This window comes from Ambystoma mexicanum, chromosome 9 (genome assembly GCF_040938575.1).
Source record: "Ambystoma mexicanum isolate Mex_15411 chromosome 9, UKY_AmexF1_1, whole genome shotgun sequence".
Lineage (NCBI taxonomy): Eukaryota > Metazoa > Chordata > Amphibia > Caudata > Ambystomatidae > Ambystoma > Ambystoma mexicanum.
Genome location: NC_090931.1, coordinates 1393336069 through 1393357883, shown reverse-complemented (window position 1 = coordinate 1393357883; position 21815 = coordinate 1393336069). Strand labels below are relative to the sequence as shown.

Below are 21815 nucleotides of genomic sequence, written 5' to 3'. Positions count from 1 at the left end.
GTAAGTAGATAATATGCTAGTGGAATGGAACGCAGACTATGTTTATTTGAGCAGTGTAATGTTGCATAAGCATACTGAACACATCCTGATGATGGCCATAGAACTGAATGTGCATAAGAAACCTGGAGCAATAATGCACTTCTGACAATCCAGGGGTGGTTTTAGTATTGGTGACCATTTGTTAGTCGGCAAGCAAAGCCTGGTCCCTTATATTTCGTATGGCCTGGAGGCTTGGGCTACTCTGGCTATAGCATGGCTACATAGACTAGACTAGATGTAAAATACTGTGACGTATTTTAGGAGTAGCAAATGGAGTACCCCTCAGCATGATCAGACTCCAACTGGGGATAACTTCCCTGAGCACCATGGTTGAAATTAGACAGGGTTGCTTCTGGATCCAAATCATTAAGCAGCAGAAGACTCTTATTCTTGCGCTTTTGAAAGATGAAGTCCATCACCGGGGCATCAAAAAACGTGATTGGTTATGCCACTTATACATCCGTTCAATTCCAAAAACTGCTAGAAAAATTATTATTTAGCCCAAGTGATGAAATAAATTCAATTACTTTTTATATTTGGTATCCTTTAACAACTCATCTAGATAAACTTGACAACTTGAAAATAACTTATTTTGCACAAACAATATCATAAACTGTTTTTGTTCTTTTATTGTCTATTGTTGTCCTAATGTGTAATTTTTTCGTTCGTATAGGTTGCTTTCACAAAACTGTTTTCCAAAAAAAGAAAAGTATTTTCTTTGCATTTCATTTTCTATATCTGTCTAATTTTGAGTTATTTAGCAACTACATTATTTAGAACCACACAGGTTCTTAGTATTATTGTTTTCATTTCAAACTATTTGCATTACTTTTTTTGTCAACATGGGATACAATTGTCAAGATCTCTTTCTTTTCCTCTTTTTTTTTTCTGCTGACTGTGCACTGTAACTTCAAAGGTGTCAATATATATGGATATCTAGGATACCACATATAAAAAGTAATTGAATTTATTTCATCACTTGGGCTAAATAATAATTTTATTAGCAGTTTTTGGAATTTAACGTAGGCATACTGTCAGACCCCCACCATAAGCTGCATCACCAAGGGCAAACCCCTTTTTTTTGTTACCATGGTAATGCCACTTATGCACTAATTTATTTGAGCGATTTGGCTGGAAGTTGGATATTTCAGAGCACATTCACAAGTTGTTGTCACAGCTATGAAAAAAAGGCCCAGGAATGAGACTATTTATTATAAACGAGTGTGTGTCTAAGTACTCTTCCTTGAAATTATTGGTACAACCCACTTGTATATAGTGCCCAGGTGAGAAGATTTCTAATGATGGTTAGGCTGAACCAACTACCCTGCTATGCTGTTGAGGATGCCCAGAGGCAATTCCGAGTGCTGAGGAATTTGTCGCCTATGTCTAGACACTTAGACATGTACTTACCATCTATCCTAAGATAAGGAAAGACCACCTAAGTTTACTAATTACATTTTTATCTACAATAGTGATACTTTTCACCTTGTCATTTTGGTGCAGGTGTCTGTTGGGCAACATTCCCGCCTTGACTATAGCACTTTTTAATCTGTGGAAGATTATTTTAGTAATGCAGAAATGTAATTATATAACTGAAACTGGCCTTTTAGAATTAGTAGTGAAGAAATGGGATTGTGATTGGTACAACAATCTGTGTATTTTAAATTTTTTGATATTCATCAGTCATGTATGGCTTGTTTGGTACTTTGTGAATTGTATTGATAAGGAATTGTATTCTATGTATAGTACATCATTTGGTGTGAAAAGTTTTTGGGTATAACATGGCAATAAAAATTATTAAAAAATAACTTAATATAAATTGGAATCTGGCACTAATTCCGTTTTTATTCTACAGTGTACAACGCTTGGATGAAGGACCATGGGGGTGCCATTGTTAACATTTTAATTGATATGTGGAAAGGGCTTCCTGCAATGGCGTAAGTGATACATTTTACCCTATATTGACCACAGCTTTTCCTGCTTTGTGCCTTTTTCCATGTCCTTGCATAATTGTATATGCAACAGATCTATAATCATCCACATCATTTTCCTAGTTATATGTTGGTGGAACCCGCAGACAAATTATATACTTTAAATTAAATGTTTTGGTGATTGGTTTCATGGATCTATGGTATGGTGGTGATGGGGAGGCCGCCAATGTCTTTGAAAGTAGAGACCAAATGGGAAAGAGATATGGGCTGTTCTATTTCAGACTAGGAATGGATGGGTATATTGGAACATATCAAGAATTTATCCAGAAATGCTTGTTTTAAACTTATACAATATCATTTTCTACATAGGGTTTATATGACCCCAGTGAAATCTCATACCTGTAATACACAATTGCCTCACAACTGTCCAAGATGTGGGCAGGATTTTTGCACACTGAATGGGAGTATGCGATCATTTAGTCCTACTGGAGGGAGGTGGTGGATAGAATAAACACTTTGCTTTGGCATTCCGAATTAGAGATGATTCCCCCAGAAAACATGTCCCAGGACCATTTTCATATGGCCAGGGAAAGGCAATAGGCTTTACGCTGGGGGTGGTGTTCTGCGGGAGGATCACATGCTTCTAGGAGGAATGGGAAATCCCCTTGTTTGACTTCCCTGAGACCCCAACCTTCTAATGGCCTATTGTAAAATGGAAGAAGTTAGAAAAACAGATTTTTGCATTATGGACTTCGTCCCATAATCCCCAGGTTACTGGGACGAAGAGGGCAGCTAAAGAGGATCAGAACTGAAGCAGAAGAAGCACGTGTAATTTGCTGGCCTGGCAGGGGAGTAGACCAGGTCAGAGGATTTAGTAACACTGTATCCTGTTTGGGCAGGGAAGTATACCCAAACAGAACTTTGAAGTAGTAGGCCTGGCATGGGAGCAAACCAGGTGTAATTGAAGTAGTAGGCCTGGCATGGAAGTAGATAAAGTGCTATTTTATTTTAAAATGTGTTTATTAGCATTTATAAACAGGCAGTGTTCTTGATAAAGTGCTATGAAGTGTTGTTTACAAATCATCCTGACAAACTTTCATTACTGAAGAAAGTGTTGTATAAACTGCTGTAGAAGTGTATAATTGTTTCTAAACAAATACGTGATTGAAGACTAATTCTGACAGACAATTTAAGTTAATTCTTCTGAATTCAGGAATTGTTCTGGTTTTATGCAAAGAGGTTGTTTGCCGTAATATTACAAGTTGAAGAGAAAGAAACCTTGTTGAGCAATCCTCAAGTGTTGGAACTTTTTGTAGAAATCAAAAGAGCTGCATTACAACTTTCATATAAGATAGGATTTCCTTATTCTTTTGGAAATGTTGAACAGAATTCTGCTTGAATATGGGAAAGAAAAATTCACCCAGATTATAAGGAGAAACACTTAACATATTGTGAATTTAACTGTTATGTATAGCAGTTCAAAAGAAACAAATATATTACCTGTTGAGTTGCTGTATGTACAAGTGTGAGTGACAGAAACCTTTTGTTAGTATTGTTCTCTGTTTATTTTATGGAGGGAAATCCTCGTCAGAGTAGGGTTAGTGAGGCGTTTATCCAGCCTTTTCAGTTAATAAAATGCCATCTTTTAAAAACGCCTCACATTCCAGACCCCTCACAGTTCCCTGGAATGTACCTCAAAGGTATGTCTATTTGGGAAAATATCCAGGGGCAAAAGGGCAAAACACAGTAGGAAAATAACGCATGAGGATTGCAATATTGTGGAAGGGGTTCAGGGTTCCGCTTCTCCAACATTGATGTCGGACCTTAAGAGGTGGGGATTGGCAGGGATGGAGACGCTACAAAACAATGTAGAATTGGAATCCGAAGAGGGTGTGTATTGTATTGGAGACAACTGTTTAATGTTCTTACCACCTCTCTGGACTTCCATGAAGGGAGATACCCATTGGGCTGTGACAACCGGGGATAGGAGAATGGGTAGAGCTAGGAGGTAATCGGGTAAGGGGGCTCCCCAATCACAGTAATGGACATTTAACTCTGCAATGTAGCCCTGTGGATGGGCGCACGCAGCCAGAGGACTTGGGTGGAGGGGGTGAGAGAATGCCAACAGAGGGGGGAGGGTAAGATTGCGAATTGAGAAGAATGTTCTGTATTGCTGTCGTTGGCTTCTATGTTGGTTTTTTGGATAAGTGGGCACAGCAATGTTGGTTTCCAGATTTTTGCACAAAACGAATACATTTGGAGAAAAAAAGAAAATAAAATGAAATTTTATGATCCACTCTGAAGCTACCTTACTTGCAGTTTTCTTCACACTGCTTGCAAAATGTTTTTTTATAAAGACAAGCTTGTCTTTTTTCCTACTTTACTTGCATCTCAATTTCACTGTATGTTTAAATTAATTCAGCCTGCATTTACCCTGTCCACTTAGTTACCTACTTTGCTCCCGTTGTTTGATCCATTAAGCTAACTTGTTCCAAAAAACACCAAAATGTAAAACTTGGTTAGGAATTTTTTGTTTTACTTTTTTTATTCTTATGTCGCTGCCCACTTCACTGTGGGTGTTTGGTTGAGGATGGAGGAAGGTGAGTTTAAGTTTCAAAATATTTGATGACGGAGGAGTAGCCTTCATGCACAATGATATACCACAGGTGTTGGCATGCAAGGCTTTCTGTGATTGCGACCGTGCGTTAGACTAAGCCCACAAAATCCTACATTGCTGTCCTAAATGTTTTTGTTGGAGGTTTGATCTTTTTGACATTATGCCTCAAAACAACACATCTGGGAGACCATTTTCAAAAAGTCTGAAAACTCACATAACTGGAAATTCATAGATGGAATGATTAGGACAAGGGATACCAAGAAGTTCTGTTTTTTTCTTTGCCCTGTTAAATCCTTAGGTTCTGACCTGGCGATCTGTGGTATTACTGAGTCCACTTGGGCCAACCATATCGCCAAATCCTACTGGGTACAAGATGATTTACAAACGAGCCTGCAAAGTGCTACTAAGGGCCTCATCACGAGTTGGGTGCTAACCCCGGCGGTATTACTGCCGCGGCTATTAGCCCTACCGCCAAACCCTATTAGCGCCGGATCATGGGTTTGGCAGAACGGTTAGTCCCCATTCCCCATTGGGCTTATTTGGGAATTTCCCATTCTCCATTGGGCCCAATGGGGAATGTTCGGCGCTATTACCACTGGTGCTAATACCGCTGACGGTGATGGTGCCGAAAATCGGCAAAATCGCTGCAGATTTTTCCCCCAGCTCAGAGCTGGGGGGAAATCCACCAAGCCCGTGATTTGGCAGACCCTTAAATGTAGCGGTAATAGGGTTAGTGCTGAATTTAAGGGTTACTGCCAAACTCGTGATGAGGCCACAAGTCTGGTTCACTAGTTTGGCAACATGTGCAGGAGGCTGACATTGTTTTAAAAATAGTAAAATCTGTCCGATTCCAAGATGGCCACCTGCAGGTGAAGTCGCAGGTCTCCCGAGCTCTGCAAAAGCAGGAATAAAAAGGAGTTAAAAGCACGCGGAAAAGTGCCGAAAACACAGGCAAGAACGGCATTTGCACTCCCACAGGTGCTGGCAGACGGGCGTCCCCATTGCAAGCGGGGAAGCGCTCCAGATCACGAGGATACACCATCTGAGAGATTTGGGTGGGAGCCCCAGGACGGAAGGCCCAGTGGGGGCAGGGCATGTGGAGATCCCGACCAGGGAAACACCACCAGCGGAGGAAGAGCAGACCTCCCACGGCCGATCGGGCCAGGCACTGAACCTTCCCCCCCCCCGGGCCCATCCGACGAGCAGAAAGCTTCTGGGGAGCTCCCCACCTGAGACCCGAGGCAGCGGCCGCGGGGAGACCGGCAAGGCCGCCCACACAGCGGCCGGCAGCATCCAAAGAGCCCCGGGAAGTTTGAGGCCAACAACACCCGGGAGGGTACTGACCCCCCCAACTGGGCCCTGCCACCACCTCGGGCTGACGCGGGAGCGCGCCTGGGTCCCCCCGCCCCCTCCCCCCTGCCATTAAAAACGTGACTATCTGGGGTTACCGCACACTTTGTGCTTGGTGCCCTTTGCGCCCCTCTGATCAGCCCCAGCTTGGTGTTTGGGGACACTATCATACCCAACCACACGGAATACCACTAGGAAAACCTAATCGGACGGAGCTATCCCTAGCAGAGACCCATGAAAACAAGTGTCAAGAGGCCCACATGGAGTCTCAACGGGGAGAAAACCTGATGCCCGGGATTAAAGGAAAAAACCCCCACACAAGAACCAAGACACTGGCGAAACACCCAAGTCGTCTGCTAGAAAGCTGCTGGAGCACAACACAACAAAGTGCCCCCCAAGGACCTTCGGACCAGGGAGAATCAACGACGCCTAACAATTCTGATATGGCTATAAATAAGGAAGAACTACTTGACTGCCTTAGGGGCATGGAATCCAGGATAACAAACACACTCCAGACCCAACTAGAAACAATGAAAGACAAGATGAAGACATCCCTGAAAGAGGTACGACAATAAATAGACGAACTTGGAGGCAGAGTGGACACACTCGAAAATTGACTCTCACATATGGCAGAGGAAGCAAAGCAATACAATAGCCTACTAGACCAGGTCGCCAGAGCTACAAATAACCTAGAGATCCAAACCGAAGATTTGGAAAATCGCTCACGAAGATCCAACATCCGGGTCAAGGGCCTCCCAGAGACGATCCAGGATAAAGACCTACGGGACACCATGCAACACTGCTTCAGCAGCATCCTGAACGACCCCCCCCCCCCCCCCCAGAGAGATTTGAATTTGACAGAATCCATCGAGTGGGCCCCAAAAGGAATGAACCAGGAGTGAGACCTAGAGATGTTCTTATTGCCATGACCTCCTATAGTCTGAAAGAAGACATCTCGAGAGCCGCACGTACCCACAAAGAACTAAAAATCAATGGAGGGCGAATCCAACTATACCAGGACCTAGCGTTGATCACCCTACATAAAAGGAAGCTTATGCAGCCGATCACAAAAGCACTACAAGCCAAACAAATCGCATACAGATGGACATTCCCCTTTGGACTAGCATTCCCCTGGAAAGAGAAACAAAGAAGGATCAGTACATGCGAAGAAGGCCTTTCATTACTACAAATTGAGGAAGAACAAAGCCAAACCGAAACTAGCCCACAAAATAGCGCACCCAGCAGCCAAATAACCAATGGGAATGGTCATCCGAGAGGAAAAGAAGACCTAACAGAGAAAAGAAACTGGCAGGCCCCTTCAAATATCACGAACGAAAAACCCTGAAGAAGACACTAAATAAAGAAGCAACTGGAAGAGAAACCGAGGAAACACCTGACCACAGCAGGTGGGCCACCTCAAACTAACCCAAAACAAGACCCACCAAAAGACAGAAGCAACAAACATATTACATACAAAAATGGCAGATACACTGATCGTATCGCTAAATGTACAAGGGCTGAACTCCCCCGGGAAACGACGTGCGATTCTCGAGAAGATGCCTGCAAAGATAGTGATCCTTCAAGAAACCCACCTCTTGAAAACGGATGAAAAAAGAATGCGTAACAAGGCATTCCCACAACAATACTTCGCCTCCAGCGGCTCGAAAACAAAAGGGGTCGCAATACTGCTGGCTAAGGGACTGAACTTCCGAAAACAACAGATGATTAGTGATAATGAAGGGAGATACCTGGGAATCAAAGGAACTTTAAAAGGGAATACCTACACAATCCTGACGATATACGCTCCTAACGACAAATAAGACCGATACATCACAGATCTCCTACTGAAAATAGGGAGCTGATGTGAAGGCCAAACAATCATAGGAGGGGACTTCAACTGCATAATGGACCCTAACCTTGACAAAACCTTGCCCCCTACGGCAGCCGACCAGAGAAACAGACGGGCGCTGGGAAAGTTCCTCAGAGAGCTAGAAGTAATCGAGACCTGGCGCCTCTTCCAAGGAGACACGAGAGAATACACTCATTATTCTGGAGTACATAGAGGATACTCCAGAATAGACATGATCCTGGTGTCAGCAACTCTAATCCCCCAAGTGACTAAGGTGGAAATTGGAACACAATATATTACAGACCCCGCCCCAGTACTAGTTAGCCTGGAAATAGACGGAGGGGAAAATAAGCAACGCCCACCGTGGAGACTCAACGAACTGATCCTGCGCGACCTAGCGCTTAGAGCACATATGGAGGAAACCATAAACAACTATTTCAAAGAGAACGACAACGGCGAGGTTGACTGGAAAACAGTCTGGGATGCGGGGAAGGCCGTAATCCGGAGAGAATTCATGGCCGAAGCAGCAGTATACTGTAGGGAACGAGCGATACTAACCCGGAGGATGGAACTAGCCCTAAAAGACGCGGAGAAAAATCACAAGGCCCGACAAATGCAGAAATCCTGGCGAGAGCGAAAGAAGGTTTGTGCCCAACTAGAAAGTCACACTGCAGACGCGGTGGCACAGACGTTGCTGAACACGAAACAATCATACTACGTCCACGGCGGCAAGGCAAATAAATTTCTAGCGGCCAAATTAAACAAACAGAAATCCCGTAACTATATAGTTGCCTTAAGAAATGAAAAAGGAGATAAGATCACAAAAGAGGAAGAGAAAAGAGAAATAATGGTCCGATTCCATGAAGAGCTACAACAGGGAACAAACCTAAACGCGACAGACCAAAAATCCTACCCACTGGCTACTAATCTACCCCAAATCTCAGACAAGGACGCAGAAATCCTGGGGAGGCCATTCACAGCTCAAGAAGTCAATGAGGCTATCTCTTCACTACCAAGGAACAAGACCCCGGGTCCAGACGGCTTCGGAAATGCCTACTACAAAATATTCCGAACGCAACTACTGGGACCCCTCACCTGACTCTTCAACACAATTAGAGACACCGGATCGATCGCCTCAGATATGGCAAGATCCTCCACAATCCTTGCCCTGAAACCAAACAAAGATCCCACTGAATGCTCAAGTTACTGCCCGATAGCGCTCCTAAACACGGATACAAAGCTAAACACAAAGATACTAGCGAATAGACTATCGCAGATCCTCCCAGATATCATCCACGAGGACCAAGCGGGTTTTGTCAGGGGACAACACACCCAAGATAATGTCAGAAGAGCCATAGATGTGATCGAATGGGGGAGACGGACAAACCAGAAATTTGCAATAGCTGCCCTGGATGCCTCACAGGCTTTCGACAGCTTGGACTGGGAATACCTACGGATGATCCTGGAAAAATGTGGATGCAGAACACTATTCAGCAGGATGATCCTGGCAAATGTTCTGCGCCCATCTACATCATTTCGGATAAATGCCTGCGACTCAAGACAAGTGGAGATATGGAGGGGTACGTGCCAGGGCTGCCCCCTATCTCCACTAATATTTGCAATGGCTATGGAACCACTAGCAGCAAGATACAGAGGAAACCCCGACATAAAAGGAGTGCAAATCAAGGAGACCCCGCAGAAAATAGCACTGTATGCTGATGATGTGATGCTATATATGGGAGATACTACGAATACACTACCGAAAGCCGTGGAGACACTGGAAGAATTTGCCACCATATCTGGATTCTCAATCAACTACAATAAATCAAAGGCACTAAACATAACTGAAGACGCAACTACAATAAACTGCATGAAGCAAAGATTCCCCCTGAGATGGGAGGAAAACACACTAGAATACTAGAGTTCACCAGGCCAAGAAATTCGAGGACTTATATAAATCAAACATCCCCTCTCTCTGGAAACAACTAAAAGCGGACCTGCTGAGATGGGATAATCAAGAATTATCGTGGTTCGCCAGAATAGCAGCGGTAAAGATGACCCTTCTCCCCCGCCTTCTATACGTGACGAGCTCAATACCCACAACGATCCCATCACAGATAATAAAAGAACTTCAAAACGCAGTATTTAAATTCATATGGGCGAAAAAGAGACCCAGAATACAGAGACGCATACTGACTCGTCCCCCGCTCCTGGGAGGCCTGGGGGTCCCGGACCTAGGCAGATACATCATGGCAGCGCACTTGGCCCCCATTCTTCAGTGGGCTAACCCAGACGACACCAAAGGATGGAGAGCCATAGAACAAGCACCCACACAGATCCCGATAAAAGCGCTCCTAGCACTGAGCCCCAAGGCCCGCGAACCAGAAGGAAAATTCCTAGGAGCTACTAAAACAGCCCTGTATAGCTGGGACAAAGCCATGCAAATGAAAAAGATCAAACGAGGACTGGGTCCACTATCTCAAATAGCACATAACATCGACTTCACCCCAGGCCTGAAGAAGAGTTTCTGGAAAGGCTGGAAAGACGCGGATAATTTGACACTGCAGGACATGTACCAAAACACAGACCCAATCCCATTCCTAGAATGCAAAAAGAAATTAGATCTAGGGGAAAATTAAAGGTTCAGATACACGCAAGTACGACACTGGATCTCTCATCCCTCAGTGAAAAGAGCGGGAACGAGAACCCTAACAGGCTTGGAACTAACAATGCAAGAAGGTGAACCAAAGAAGGGGATATCTAGAATCTACATACTGCTCGATGGAGCACAACCAACGGACAATCTAAAATGTAAAGAGCATTGTGAAAAAGATATAGGAGAACCAATAACGGAAAGAGAGTGGGACCAAATATGGACAAGAGCTCACAGATCCTCCAAATGTACAGCAATTAAAGAAGCTGCATATAAATTATGTTACAGATGGTACATGTCCCCCCACAGACTACACAAAATTAATCCAGAATATCCCCCAAACTGTTGGAGACAATGTGGAGGGAGAGGAGATCTATTCCACATGTGGTGGACATGCCCCAAAGCAATTACCTACTGGAAGGAGATACTGGGACACATCAAAGACATTCTGGCAGAGACTTACCACTATCACCTAAGGTGGTCCTTCTGGGAGTAGAGGCAAAGGGAATATATGCAGCATCGGGGCATATATCCACGTTAATAACACACTTACTATCAACAGCACGAATAACATTAGCGCAAAGGTGGAAAACACTAGAAAGACCGACGACACCATGGTGGTGGATGAAACTATGGGGAGTAATGGCAGTGGAGAAGGTAACTGCCATAAGAACAGAAACATATCAGAGATACCTATCTATATGGTCCCCCTTCAGAGACTTTGTTGGAGACAGGGAGGCCCTCTTCTATAAACCACGAACCCTCAGAAATATATCGATCACTCAACATCAGAACAGAAAAAGAGATACAGAGTCAGAAGGAAATTAAGAATGAAACAATAAAACTGGGAGATACCTATTGTATAGTAACAGACAATGAAATTATAATGTGGACTCATAATATCAAAAGTTATACTCTTACACATTTGTTGAAATATTAAAATAATTTTACCTCTTCAAGGCTGTTACAAAAGTTGTAAAGGGACAGTGGGGAGGAGGGAGGGTTGATGAATTCCGGATGAAGAAATTGGAGACAATCTACGCAGCAACGGATGACGTTAACCCTGAATTGAAAGTTGGCCTATGCTTTATAATAACAAGGTGTAAAGATCAAATGTTGTAATTGATTATGTCTCCATTGAAAAATAAAAATGGTTAAAAAGAAAAATTGTAAAATCTAAATCATCAAGGGCAATGGGACATGATGGCCTCTGCAATGCAGTATTGAAGAACGATCCTCATAACTGAGCTGAGTAATTGAGGACCTTGTTCTTGCACGTATGTGAGACCGGTTGCTGCCCTCCAACCTGGCTGGAGTCAATTTTGATTCCGGTTTACAAGAAAGATCCTCGCTCTGATCTAAACAACTATAGACTACTGGCCATGTTGGACAGCAGCGCGAAGATTTTCTCATGTCTACTACAGGAGCTCCTTGTATCATGATCAAATGCAAACTCTATCTTAAACATTACTCGGATGAGATTTGGAAAGGCTCATAGCACAAGTCATTCCATCTGGGTGCTTCTTACTGTTCTCTGATACTCTTTGCACTTCGGGGTCAGGCCTCTACTTATGTTTTTTCGATTATAGCTCTGCTTTTGATGTTGACAGAGGAAGATTATGGAGCAAATTTCATGCTTGGTGCTTGGATCCTTCCCTTTTATATTTTATAAAGTTGCTGCACTGTAGTTGCTGTACATTAGTGAGGGTGAGGCTGTCCCAGGCAGGAGTACTTACGGAACCATTTCACACAAACGTTGGCCTCAAGCAAGGCTGTGTCCTCGCCCCGGTACTGTACAATTTATGTGTAGCAGACTTTGAGGCAGCTTTGAAGTTCGTACACTATCCCCCTAGTTATGGTAGAGAGAAAATTCAGTGCATCACTTATGCAGACAATACCGTCATATTCGATCGAACCCTGGTAGGTCTTCAAAGATCACTTGATGCCTTAAAAGCATCAGCTGATTTAAATGGTCTTGGTGTAAACACAAGCAAGACTAAAATTATGGTAATTGGAAAAGAGGCTTAACGGGTAAACGCTTCACTCGGCCACTGGGCGGCCTTGACGTTGAGACTTCTAAATACCTACATATGCATATAGCATATTTCATCACAACTTTCTTCATCACGCAAAAGCGACTGTCTCTATGGCCTCGACAAAATGGTCATCTCTGGAAAATTTCATCAGTAGACGAGGAGGCAGTTCTATTGAGGCCAAACTCTGTGCCTACAGAATGTCGATAGTTCCAGGGATTCAGTACGCGCTGGAGACTCTGCCTCTGGGACTCGTGGGTTGGCTGAAGACAATTGAGGGTAAACATTTGAGATCTCTATTGGGTTTTCCTCTCACTCTCCCGGTCAAAGCCATTTGCCTGGAATTAGGACTGCTGTCCTTAAATATATTATGGATGACGGCAGTCTGTAAACTATGGCCAAATATGTACTTTAGTGACCCAGCAGACAGACGATTCCTAAGGCTGTGAGACATGGACAATGCTACTTGCGTAGTGTGTGGTTGTTGACTATGCAAGACCTGGTCATAAAATTCTGCCTAAACATCGGCATGAATGGTCTCCCTGAGTCATTGGAGGCAATATACAGGCCGGACTTTGAGAGTAAGTCTAGAGACTGTGATCGCTCACGGTCTGTAGATTACCTAGCAAGAAAGTGCAAATATGCCCTATATTCAACCCAGGGACTATTCCCCATGTGACTACTTAACCAAATCATACTCTCCGCAATTGGTACGATTTATCCTAGCCTTACGCTTAGAAATTCTCCCGGTATACAAAATTCTCCTGGTATACAAAAATACAGGGGCTTGGATTGGCCTTAAAAGGGAAGATCGCCTATGTAACAATGCTATTGAATCCTCGAGGCATTTACGCACACAATGCACTGTGCTATTTATTTATTTTATTTATTAGGATTTATAAAGTGTGCAACAGCCCTGAGGCATTGAGACGCTGTTACAAGACAACATACTTGGTTACAAAATACATTTATGCATACATATTTACATCAGAGGTACAGGAGTGCGAGGGAGAGAGAGGCAGGGGGCAGGTGAGGAGGTGGTCGCCTGTGTTAGTTGAAGAGTGTAGTTTTTAACACTTTGCTGAACGCCGGAGGGACGTCTCAGCTCTCAGTGTGTTGGGAAGAGCATTCCAGAGTTTGGGTGCAATATGAAGGAACCCGATCCCACCTGCTTTGTCCCTTTTGATGGGAGGGATGCAAAGTTGGTTGTCGTGGCAAGTTCTTTTGGGACGTGATGAGGCATCTCTGGCTATAGTTTCTGAGAGGTAAGGCGTGTCTGTGAAAGTTGTGCGTCAAAGTGAGGCTCTTGAAGATGATCCAATCCTTAACGGGGAGCCAGTGAGCAGCTCGCCTGGCCTGCGCCATGTGGTCTCTTTTCGGGATGCTTAGTGCTGCTCTAAGGGCATTATTTTGAGTCTTTTTAGATTTTTTGCAGAGGCACCTGCTAAAAGGCATTACAATAATCAAATTTAGCCCCAATGGTGGCTCTGGCTATTGACACGCAGTTTGGTTTGGAGAGGAATGGTTTTACTGCATTTAGTAGCTTTGTAGTGTGGGCCACAGAAGAGGCAATAGCGCTAACCTGACTTGTCATCGACAGAGTGGTGTGTAGGTAGACCCCCTATGTCTTAGCTGACGAAGAGACAGGGATGATTGAGTTATCGATGGTGAAGTTGCAGCATTGTTTACCTAGTTTGGATAACGTTTCTTTAGGGCTGATAAGGATGATCTCCGTTTTGTCTCCATTGAGACATAGCCCTTTTGCCGCCATCCAAGCTTGGATGGTAGAGTATATCAGATGAAGGGCAGCAGTGGCTTGGTCATAAACACCTGAGCGTGGCAGGAATACCTGCGTATCATCAGCATAATTGGTGTATGCTATGCCAGAGGTGTCCAGTTTATTAAAGAGCGGCTTTGTGAACCGGTTGTAGAGAGTAGGAGCTTTGCAGGAGCCCTGAGGGACTCCGCAGTGGATGGTGGTTGGAGCTGCATTGGCCTGGTTTGACAGAACCTTCATGGCTCTTCCTTTTAGGAAAGATGTGATCCACGCGGAGGCCTCTTTGGAAAATTGTGCAGCATGAGTGAGATGTGAGGTAAGAATCTTGTGATCAACAAGATCAAAGGCGGCCGAGAGATCCAAAAGTAGGAGGAGAGCTTGCTTACCTTTGTCCATAATTTCTGTTATTTGGTTTTTAAGGTCTAGAAGGGCGGTTTCTGTGCCGTGGCCTTTGCCGAATCCTGATTGTCTTTTACCTAGGATCGAGTTGGATTTGAGGAAGTGTTGAATTTGATTGTGAGCTGCTTTGTCCAGGATTTTTAGGAGCTCTAACCTTTATAAGTAGGGCTATCATAAATATATTGACCCAACTTCAGACCAGTTCTGGAGTTTATTGTATGCGGCAAAATCCTTGGTAGTGACGGCTGCAGTGCATCACATCTGGCTTCATGTGGAAAATAAATTGGATCTGCTTAATGTAAGATCTTGAGGATACCCCTAAATCATGTTAGCCCAGGTACAAGGTAGGGGGTCCTTTTGAAATCTATGTAGAGATATACAATTACTTGACACCTTCCTACTTAGAAGCGTTCTGATCCTAATAATTAAACCTCCTTATTCCATTACAGTGCTGATGTATGGGGATGTACACAAACTTAATCTTAAATAATGTTTTCATGTATGATGAATTTATGCAATGAATTTATTGGTTTTATTCTTTTATAAGTGTAAAGATCAAACGTTGAATTTGTGTTTTTATTCTCTTCTACACTGTAAATATCAAACGTTGATCAAAAACAATTAATAAAAAAATAAAAACTGTCTGTATACCTATTTTACTGTTATAATGATTTTTGTAAATCTTTTGCTGGTGGTGTGAGATGGGAGGGGAAGTCTGATTCTCCAGCAATAGATCTTTGATAGATTCACATGCTTTGAATATTTCCTGTTGTCAGGCTGGGAATCCTTGGCTGCACACTTAATACTTTTACAATAAAGAAAGAAAACATGTCTCTTTTGCAGTCTATCCACCTTGTTTTGGGTGCGTCGAGTGCTGAGCCCCAACCCAGAGGCCATGTTCAGATTCTAACCATACGTCATGCTGGAAGGAGTCCTTACGCTTTCACCAAGCAGCACATTATCTACAGAATTCTGCAGCTCAATCCATATGCAAAGAAATCTGTCATATCTCACAAGAAGGCTACTCTAAAAAGTCCATATTTAGGGCTTGTTCTGCTTGTGGCCTAATGAAACTTGTATGCAGGGGATAAGCATGAAGACTACATCTATCACTTATACCCTAATCATATTATTGAAAATTGTGATGTATGTCAAGGATTTAGAGCCAAAATGCTGAGGAATAGACGGATACCTCAGACTCAATGAGTGCAAGTGCCTCTTACAGAGGTGAAGTCCGTGAAGTCCTGTAGGAGCATGGTAACTATTGGATCTAGAGAAAGAACCTCATTTACCCAAAAAAGGTCGAGGACTGAAGGAAGGCCCCATAGTGAGAAAAAGGGAAAGAATTCCGCCAATACCACATTGCCCAGTCGATTGTTTGTCTACCAAAGCAGTGACAAAATCTCACAAGGCAACCATGGCGATGTGAACCTGTCGACAATAAGATGGAAAGACATGTCAAATTCAGTGTTAGGAAAAGTTTCTCTAAATGCAACTTTCCCTCTATATTTGTGGAACCCCAAACATTTTGCTTTTGTTACAGTGTCCTGCCCTGACTTTTGCCAGTGGAGCACAGCCCTCAGCTGCACTCCGCTCATTGTTACAGGGAAGGAAACTAACACGTCCTTCAGGTCTGTTAGTACTGAGACACCTTGTTTCTCCTAGTCATTTGACTTTATTGCCACTTTTTGGTGACATTTTATCATTGTGCAAAGTACATTACTGTACCGCACAATGGGGTCCTTCTGTGTACTGGCTTAGTCATCCACTAAGGATTTTTTGGCAATTTTACAGTATGCCTAGGAACAGATTTGTGGAAGCAGAAGCTTTTTCTTGTCTTTTTACAACTTTTTACTGAGCCATGCCATGCTTACTGTGTTTAGCTGATGACTGTGGCTAGTGTCCGTCATGGCCGTGCCATAAGGTCTTTTGTCTGTTTGTTTGGCCATCTTGTCCTTTGGCCTTACCCCTGGTCTTCGTGACCCAGGACTTCCTTATTTGGGCATGCCATTGCCTGCAAAAGCTGCTTCTTTTGCGCGCTCCTACACCATGTGTGTGGTTACTGTGAGAAACCTGAGGGTATTCTCCCAAGCAGACCTCAAGAATCCCTTATTCAGGTGGCCAAGGAAGGGCTGACACTCACAGACCCCAACCCTGACGGCGAACGAGTGAGAGAGGATCACCTGGATAGGGAGCCTGGTGTTGTGCCCGGGGGAATAACCCAGGTGAGACGGAGTATTATACCAGGGAAGGAGAAGAGGATGGGATCCCTGAGACCTTTGCAGGCTGTACCACATCTTCCTCCTTTCCTCCCAATGGATCTCTCTTGACCATATCTAACTACCCCTACGTATATGACAAATCCCCTAGGAACAGAAACCCTATTGCACTCGGAAACTATCTCTCCCAGAATCCCTGTTTTTCTGTGTCCTACTCAAATACTCCCAGTCATTCTCCTCCCTGTCCCTCCAATTTATTATTTCCCGAACTCAGTTTGTTTTGACAAAATACTACCCTTCCCACGGCCTACCCCATAAAGCTCACCTTTCTGAGCTGACCAACAACCTTTTCCCTATCCTACCACGTAGGATATGTAGAAGCTCTACCCCCTCCCCCTTTTTCCGACACAAACACTTTCTTACACTGTGAAAGACAACAGACCAACACCAGAGCCGTTTACTTGACATGTCCCAACACAAGGGTCAGGCAAAGTCAGGCAATTGACAATAACTACACACACCTGACAGCCCTCTCCCTTCCCGAGAGCATGTTTTGAGCTAGGCCGAACTCACAAAGGAAGCAGGTATTCCGGACCGGCAGTTCAAACGGAGGAGAACGGCTGAGAGACCTGGCGGGATGATGAGAGTATTGCCCTTTCGAACTCAGACACGCAAAGCCTCCAAAAGGGAAATCATAAGACCGGGAAGTCCAGCTGGCGTGTGGTGTGACAGGTGTCAACGGCACACGGGTCCCTCCCGCGCTGATAGTCAAAGCGGGGAGAAGTGCTTGCCATCGTGGTGCCACCATTGACTCCCGAGACAAGAAACTCCAATAGTTCAGCACAGCCGGTGAGTGACAAAATAGATAGAAGAAATGAACTGTGCTGGGCCCAAGGGTGCAGGCGGCAACCTTGTTATGATATGATAGGTTATTTATAACACGCTTAATACCCAGCGGTTTCTAAGTGCAGACCCGGGGATCGAACCTGTGTTGCTCAGTGTTGTCTTGCTTCCAAGGCGAGCACATTGCCCCTGAGCTATCCTCCCAAGCCGAACAAAGGACATGTGTAATTGAACATTAAAGAAACCCTAGTAAAAGGTTCAGAAGAAGAGTGGTCAGGTGTCGCGGGGCGCTCATTCAAAGGACTCTGACTGAAACCCCTTTCGGTTATGTTGTTTTTGAAACTCCGAAAACCAAGAGGTCTTAGGAGAGGTTAGTGTGATGTGTTAAAGTGGTTCTACAAGAGTCGAGCAAAACCCATCGTACACTTGAAAGTCTTGAACACATTGGAGAAAACTGAACTGTGAAACTGGCAATTGTGAACCAACCGAGGGATGCCTGCGAGTAGAGGGTAAATAGTGATGTACCCGTAAACATTGTGATGATAAATGTGAACCTGACTGAGGGATGTCCACAATGGATAGTTGGTGAAGAACAATGTGTTTCTTGGATTAAAGGCCATAGTGAACCCGACTGAGGGAGGCTAACGTTGCAAGAAGGATCAAAGCCCGGCTGAGTGGGATCCCAGGGGCGAAGAGCAATCGCCCAACGTGAAAGGATTACAAAAGGAACTTTTTGTTTGTTTATGGTACATAAGGCCCTCTTGGGCAACAGACTTTTGCAGGAAAGAGACTTGTCCCGGGAAGGTCCTGGCATTGTAGAAAGGAACTGTAACCTCATGCTGGCGAGGCCCAGGAGTGTGCTGTGCTTGAAAGGTCCTGCCTTGTCCCGTGCTAAAAACGTGGGGGAAGGAGGCCCCAGCCATACGATCCTGACTTATCATTTGGTGAACACTTCTTTCTTGTCTTGAGAACATTGTCCCACACTCTTTTTGTAGCTTAGTTGTAAGGATTGGCAATTGTTTTTTTTAGTGTAGGCCCTTTTTATTTGACAAGACGCGACTACGACTGCCTTATTATTTGATGGTCGTAGCTTGCTCCCATCTTAGATTTAGGTTTAGATGAGGCGTTTTTCTCACCCATTATACAGTTTAATACAGTTTTATCATGTGTGTCTGTCTTTACTGTTGCCACCAAGAGTTCCTTACATTACCGATGATATGAGAACCACAGTGGTCCCTGACTGGACCACTGCTAGTGTGCATGAGTGGGGCAGATCTCCTCATTGCATGACTGGGTGCGAGCACTCGCCAGACTTTTAGATATGAGGAGGGTTCCAGAACAAAGACCAGCAGACCAGCAACACGTCCAAGCAGACCTGTAGACTGAGCAAGGTACCCGGAAGACTCAAGCAGAACAAAGGACTATCCAGAGATGCGCTGAAGAAGGCTGGCACCCAGAGCCCACTGTTGTCCCGGTAGAGCCCTGCTTTGCGCTCAATCACAGAAGTTATTTAAAATTTGTTTTATTGATAGGGACATGCAGACATCAAGTACTGTTCCATCAAGGCAGTATCACTATAAAAAGTATAGACCGTGCAGAGCAACATGCATTGCACATCCAAACGTAACAAAATATAAATAATACAACAAAAGAATTAAAAAGGAAAGAAAAATGAGGCATTGCAAAGGAACATCATACAGTGAGTGAGCCGGGGTCTAACAAGGTCCCTGAGGGGCCCATCCAGGTGATCTCCAAGGTAGTAACTGCCATCCAATCAATAGTGTTGGGTTCGTAATCCGACAGCGCTGTCCCACCTTAGTTGAAGGTTTGAAAGAGGTTACCATCCAGCATTCACAGGGACTTACCTGACAGGTGGAAAATCGCAAGAATGAGTGTGTTCCATGCCTCAATGTTTATGGAAGGCTCACGGGCACCATCTACCAAGTCCCTATACCAGGCCCTTGTCTCTGTGGACCATTGCTCAAAATCTTTATACCATAAACTATACTGAGGGCCCCCTTTAGTTTCCAAGACATAGCTATGCACCTCTTTGCCAGTACACATGCTAGGTACATAAATTTGATCGCATATCTATATTTGTCCGGTCTAGAATATGCGTCCAGCAGCCATTTAACCGGGTCCCTTTGATATTGTGTGATCCCAGCACAGGCCAGCTCTATCCGTTGCCAAAAACCAAGCACCAACACGCATCGCCAAAACATGTGCATGAGGTCTGCTCCATCCACGACACACCAAGGGAAAACGGTACCTTAGGATCAAACCTGGCCACCCGTCTAGGAGTCATGCAAGTTCGGTGGAGCACATTGAGCTGCAAAAGATGAAGCTGTGCATTGCGCGACACCCTTTTGGCAAAAAGTAAAGAAGTATCCCTGTGCGCATCAGTAATCTCCCACCCCAAATCTGCGCACATCCCAGACACTAACCATGCCCAATAAGGACTCATACAGCCGGAAAACTGGGCGCCAACTGACCACTGGGTAGACCCTCCATTTGCTCCAGGTCATCCAAGTCCCGGAAGGCCCCCTGTTTGTACATGCCCCCCATGTGGTCAGTCCTAGCTCCTCCCACCTCCTGGTGACCGCCAGTTCACTTTCATCGGAACATGCATCTGCTGTCATGGGGCCATGCAACGTATATGGCTGTTGTAAGTTCAGCACCCTCAGGGTTCTGTCCCACACATGTCTGCCCAGCCTAACCATTAGTGGCTGCTGACTGATGCAGCAATCCAGGACCCATAAGACGTCTTTTATCCATGCTGGATGCACCAGTGCCATTAACAATCTGGATTCCATAGTAGGCTGATCCGACAACAACCCTGCAACATATCGAAGCTGTGCAGCCAAATAATAAAGTGCCAAGCCCAGTAGCTGCACTCCCCCGTCATGGTGTCTCATACACAAAGTGTGTAGTGCAATCGTGTGCCGTCCATGACCCCAGGGAAAGCCCCTGAGCATTGTGTCTAGGCCACAAAATAAATCAGCCCGATGTAATAATGACATTCATGAAAGCATAAAGTAGCCGTGGGAGTATAATCATTTTCACTAGGGCTACCCGACCCATGAGAGAAAGTGGCAATCCTCTCCAAAACCTCATGGACCCACGCGCTCCCTCCATCTCCCTGCTCCTATATCTAACATGCATACCCTCAGACGCATGTGATATATGAATACCCATGTATCTAAAAGTGTGAGTCTGCCATTTAAGCCCAAATTCTGGTAGGTCCCTGATATTTTACCCCTGCAGTCCAGCCAAAGGAAAGAGACATGACTTCTCTCTGTTGACAGCCTCTCGAAACTGTCTAAAACGTCTATGACAATAGACAAATTATGGTCCCGCTCGCACAGGTATAGGAGGACATAGTCTGCATAAAGGGATATAAAATGCCTGAAACTCCCCACCTCAATACCAGCTTCTAAAAATATATGTCGCAATTTATACTGCCAGGTGTTCCAATGCTAGAATGTAAAGTATAGGGGACAAAGGGCACCCTTGGCGAGTCTCCCTCTGTATATCTCATAAGTTCGATATCTGCTTCCCCGTTTTCACCCTGGTTGTGTATACAGTAACCTGATCCAGCAAATAAAACCCTCCCCTCCCCTATCCTGGATTCCCTCAGTACCGCGTACATCCATTCCCAGTAAAGGGAATCAAACGTTTTAATAGCATCAAGAGACGCCACTGAATACGGTGCCTCCTTGGGGGGGAGGTTAGTCTGGTCAATTATGTGCTGTAAATGATGGAGATTCAGGGCAGTGCTATGTCCGGTTACAAAACCTGTCTGGTCCTAGTGCATTAATCAACCAATTAATTTACGTAGCCCCCAGGCCCTCATGTATCATTCATCTAATACCCCCTGTGCCAGCAATTACTTTCCCGTATCCACAAGTGTCTCCCACACAGACCCTCAACAGTAGACGCTACCCACATTAGTTTCCAGGAAGGCCACCAGGAAGTCCTCCAGTTGGCCTCTGAAAGAGTCGTCCTGCAGCACATCCTTCGGCATGCGCCACATCGGGACGGGAGGCCTAGGTCCCCTACTGTTCCAGCACACCATCAGTGGAGAGTGGTCCGAAACGGAGTGCCC

The 21815-nt window shown here is 44.6% G+C and overlaps 1 protein-coding gene across 4 annotated transcripts in view; it reads left to right on the top strand.

The window, feature by feature from the left end:
- The window catches only part of LOC138489144 (peroxisomal trans-2-enoyl-CoA reductase-like), a 558986-nt gene that overhangs the window by 256957 nt on the left and 280214 nt on the right, over positions 1-21815 (top strand). For all 4 annotated transcript variants that reach the window (XM_069616798.1, XM_069616796.1, XM_069616799.1 and 1 more), the window contains exon 4: positions 1895-1976. In XM_069616798.1, coding sequence (XP_069472899.1) covers positions 1895-1976 — 82 coding nt within the window. The remainder of the gene's footprint in view (positions 1-1894; positions 1977-21815) is intronic.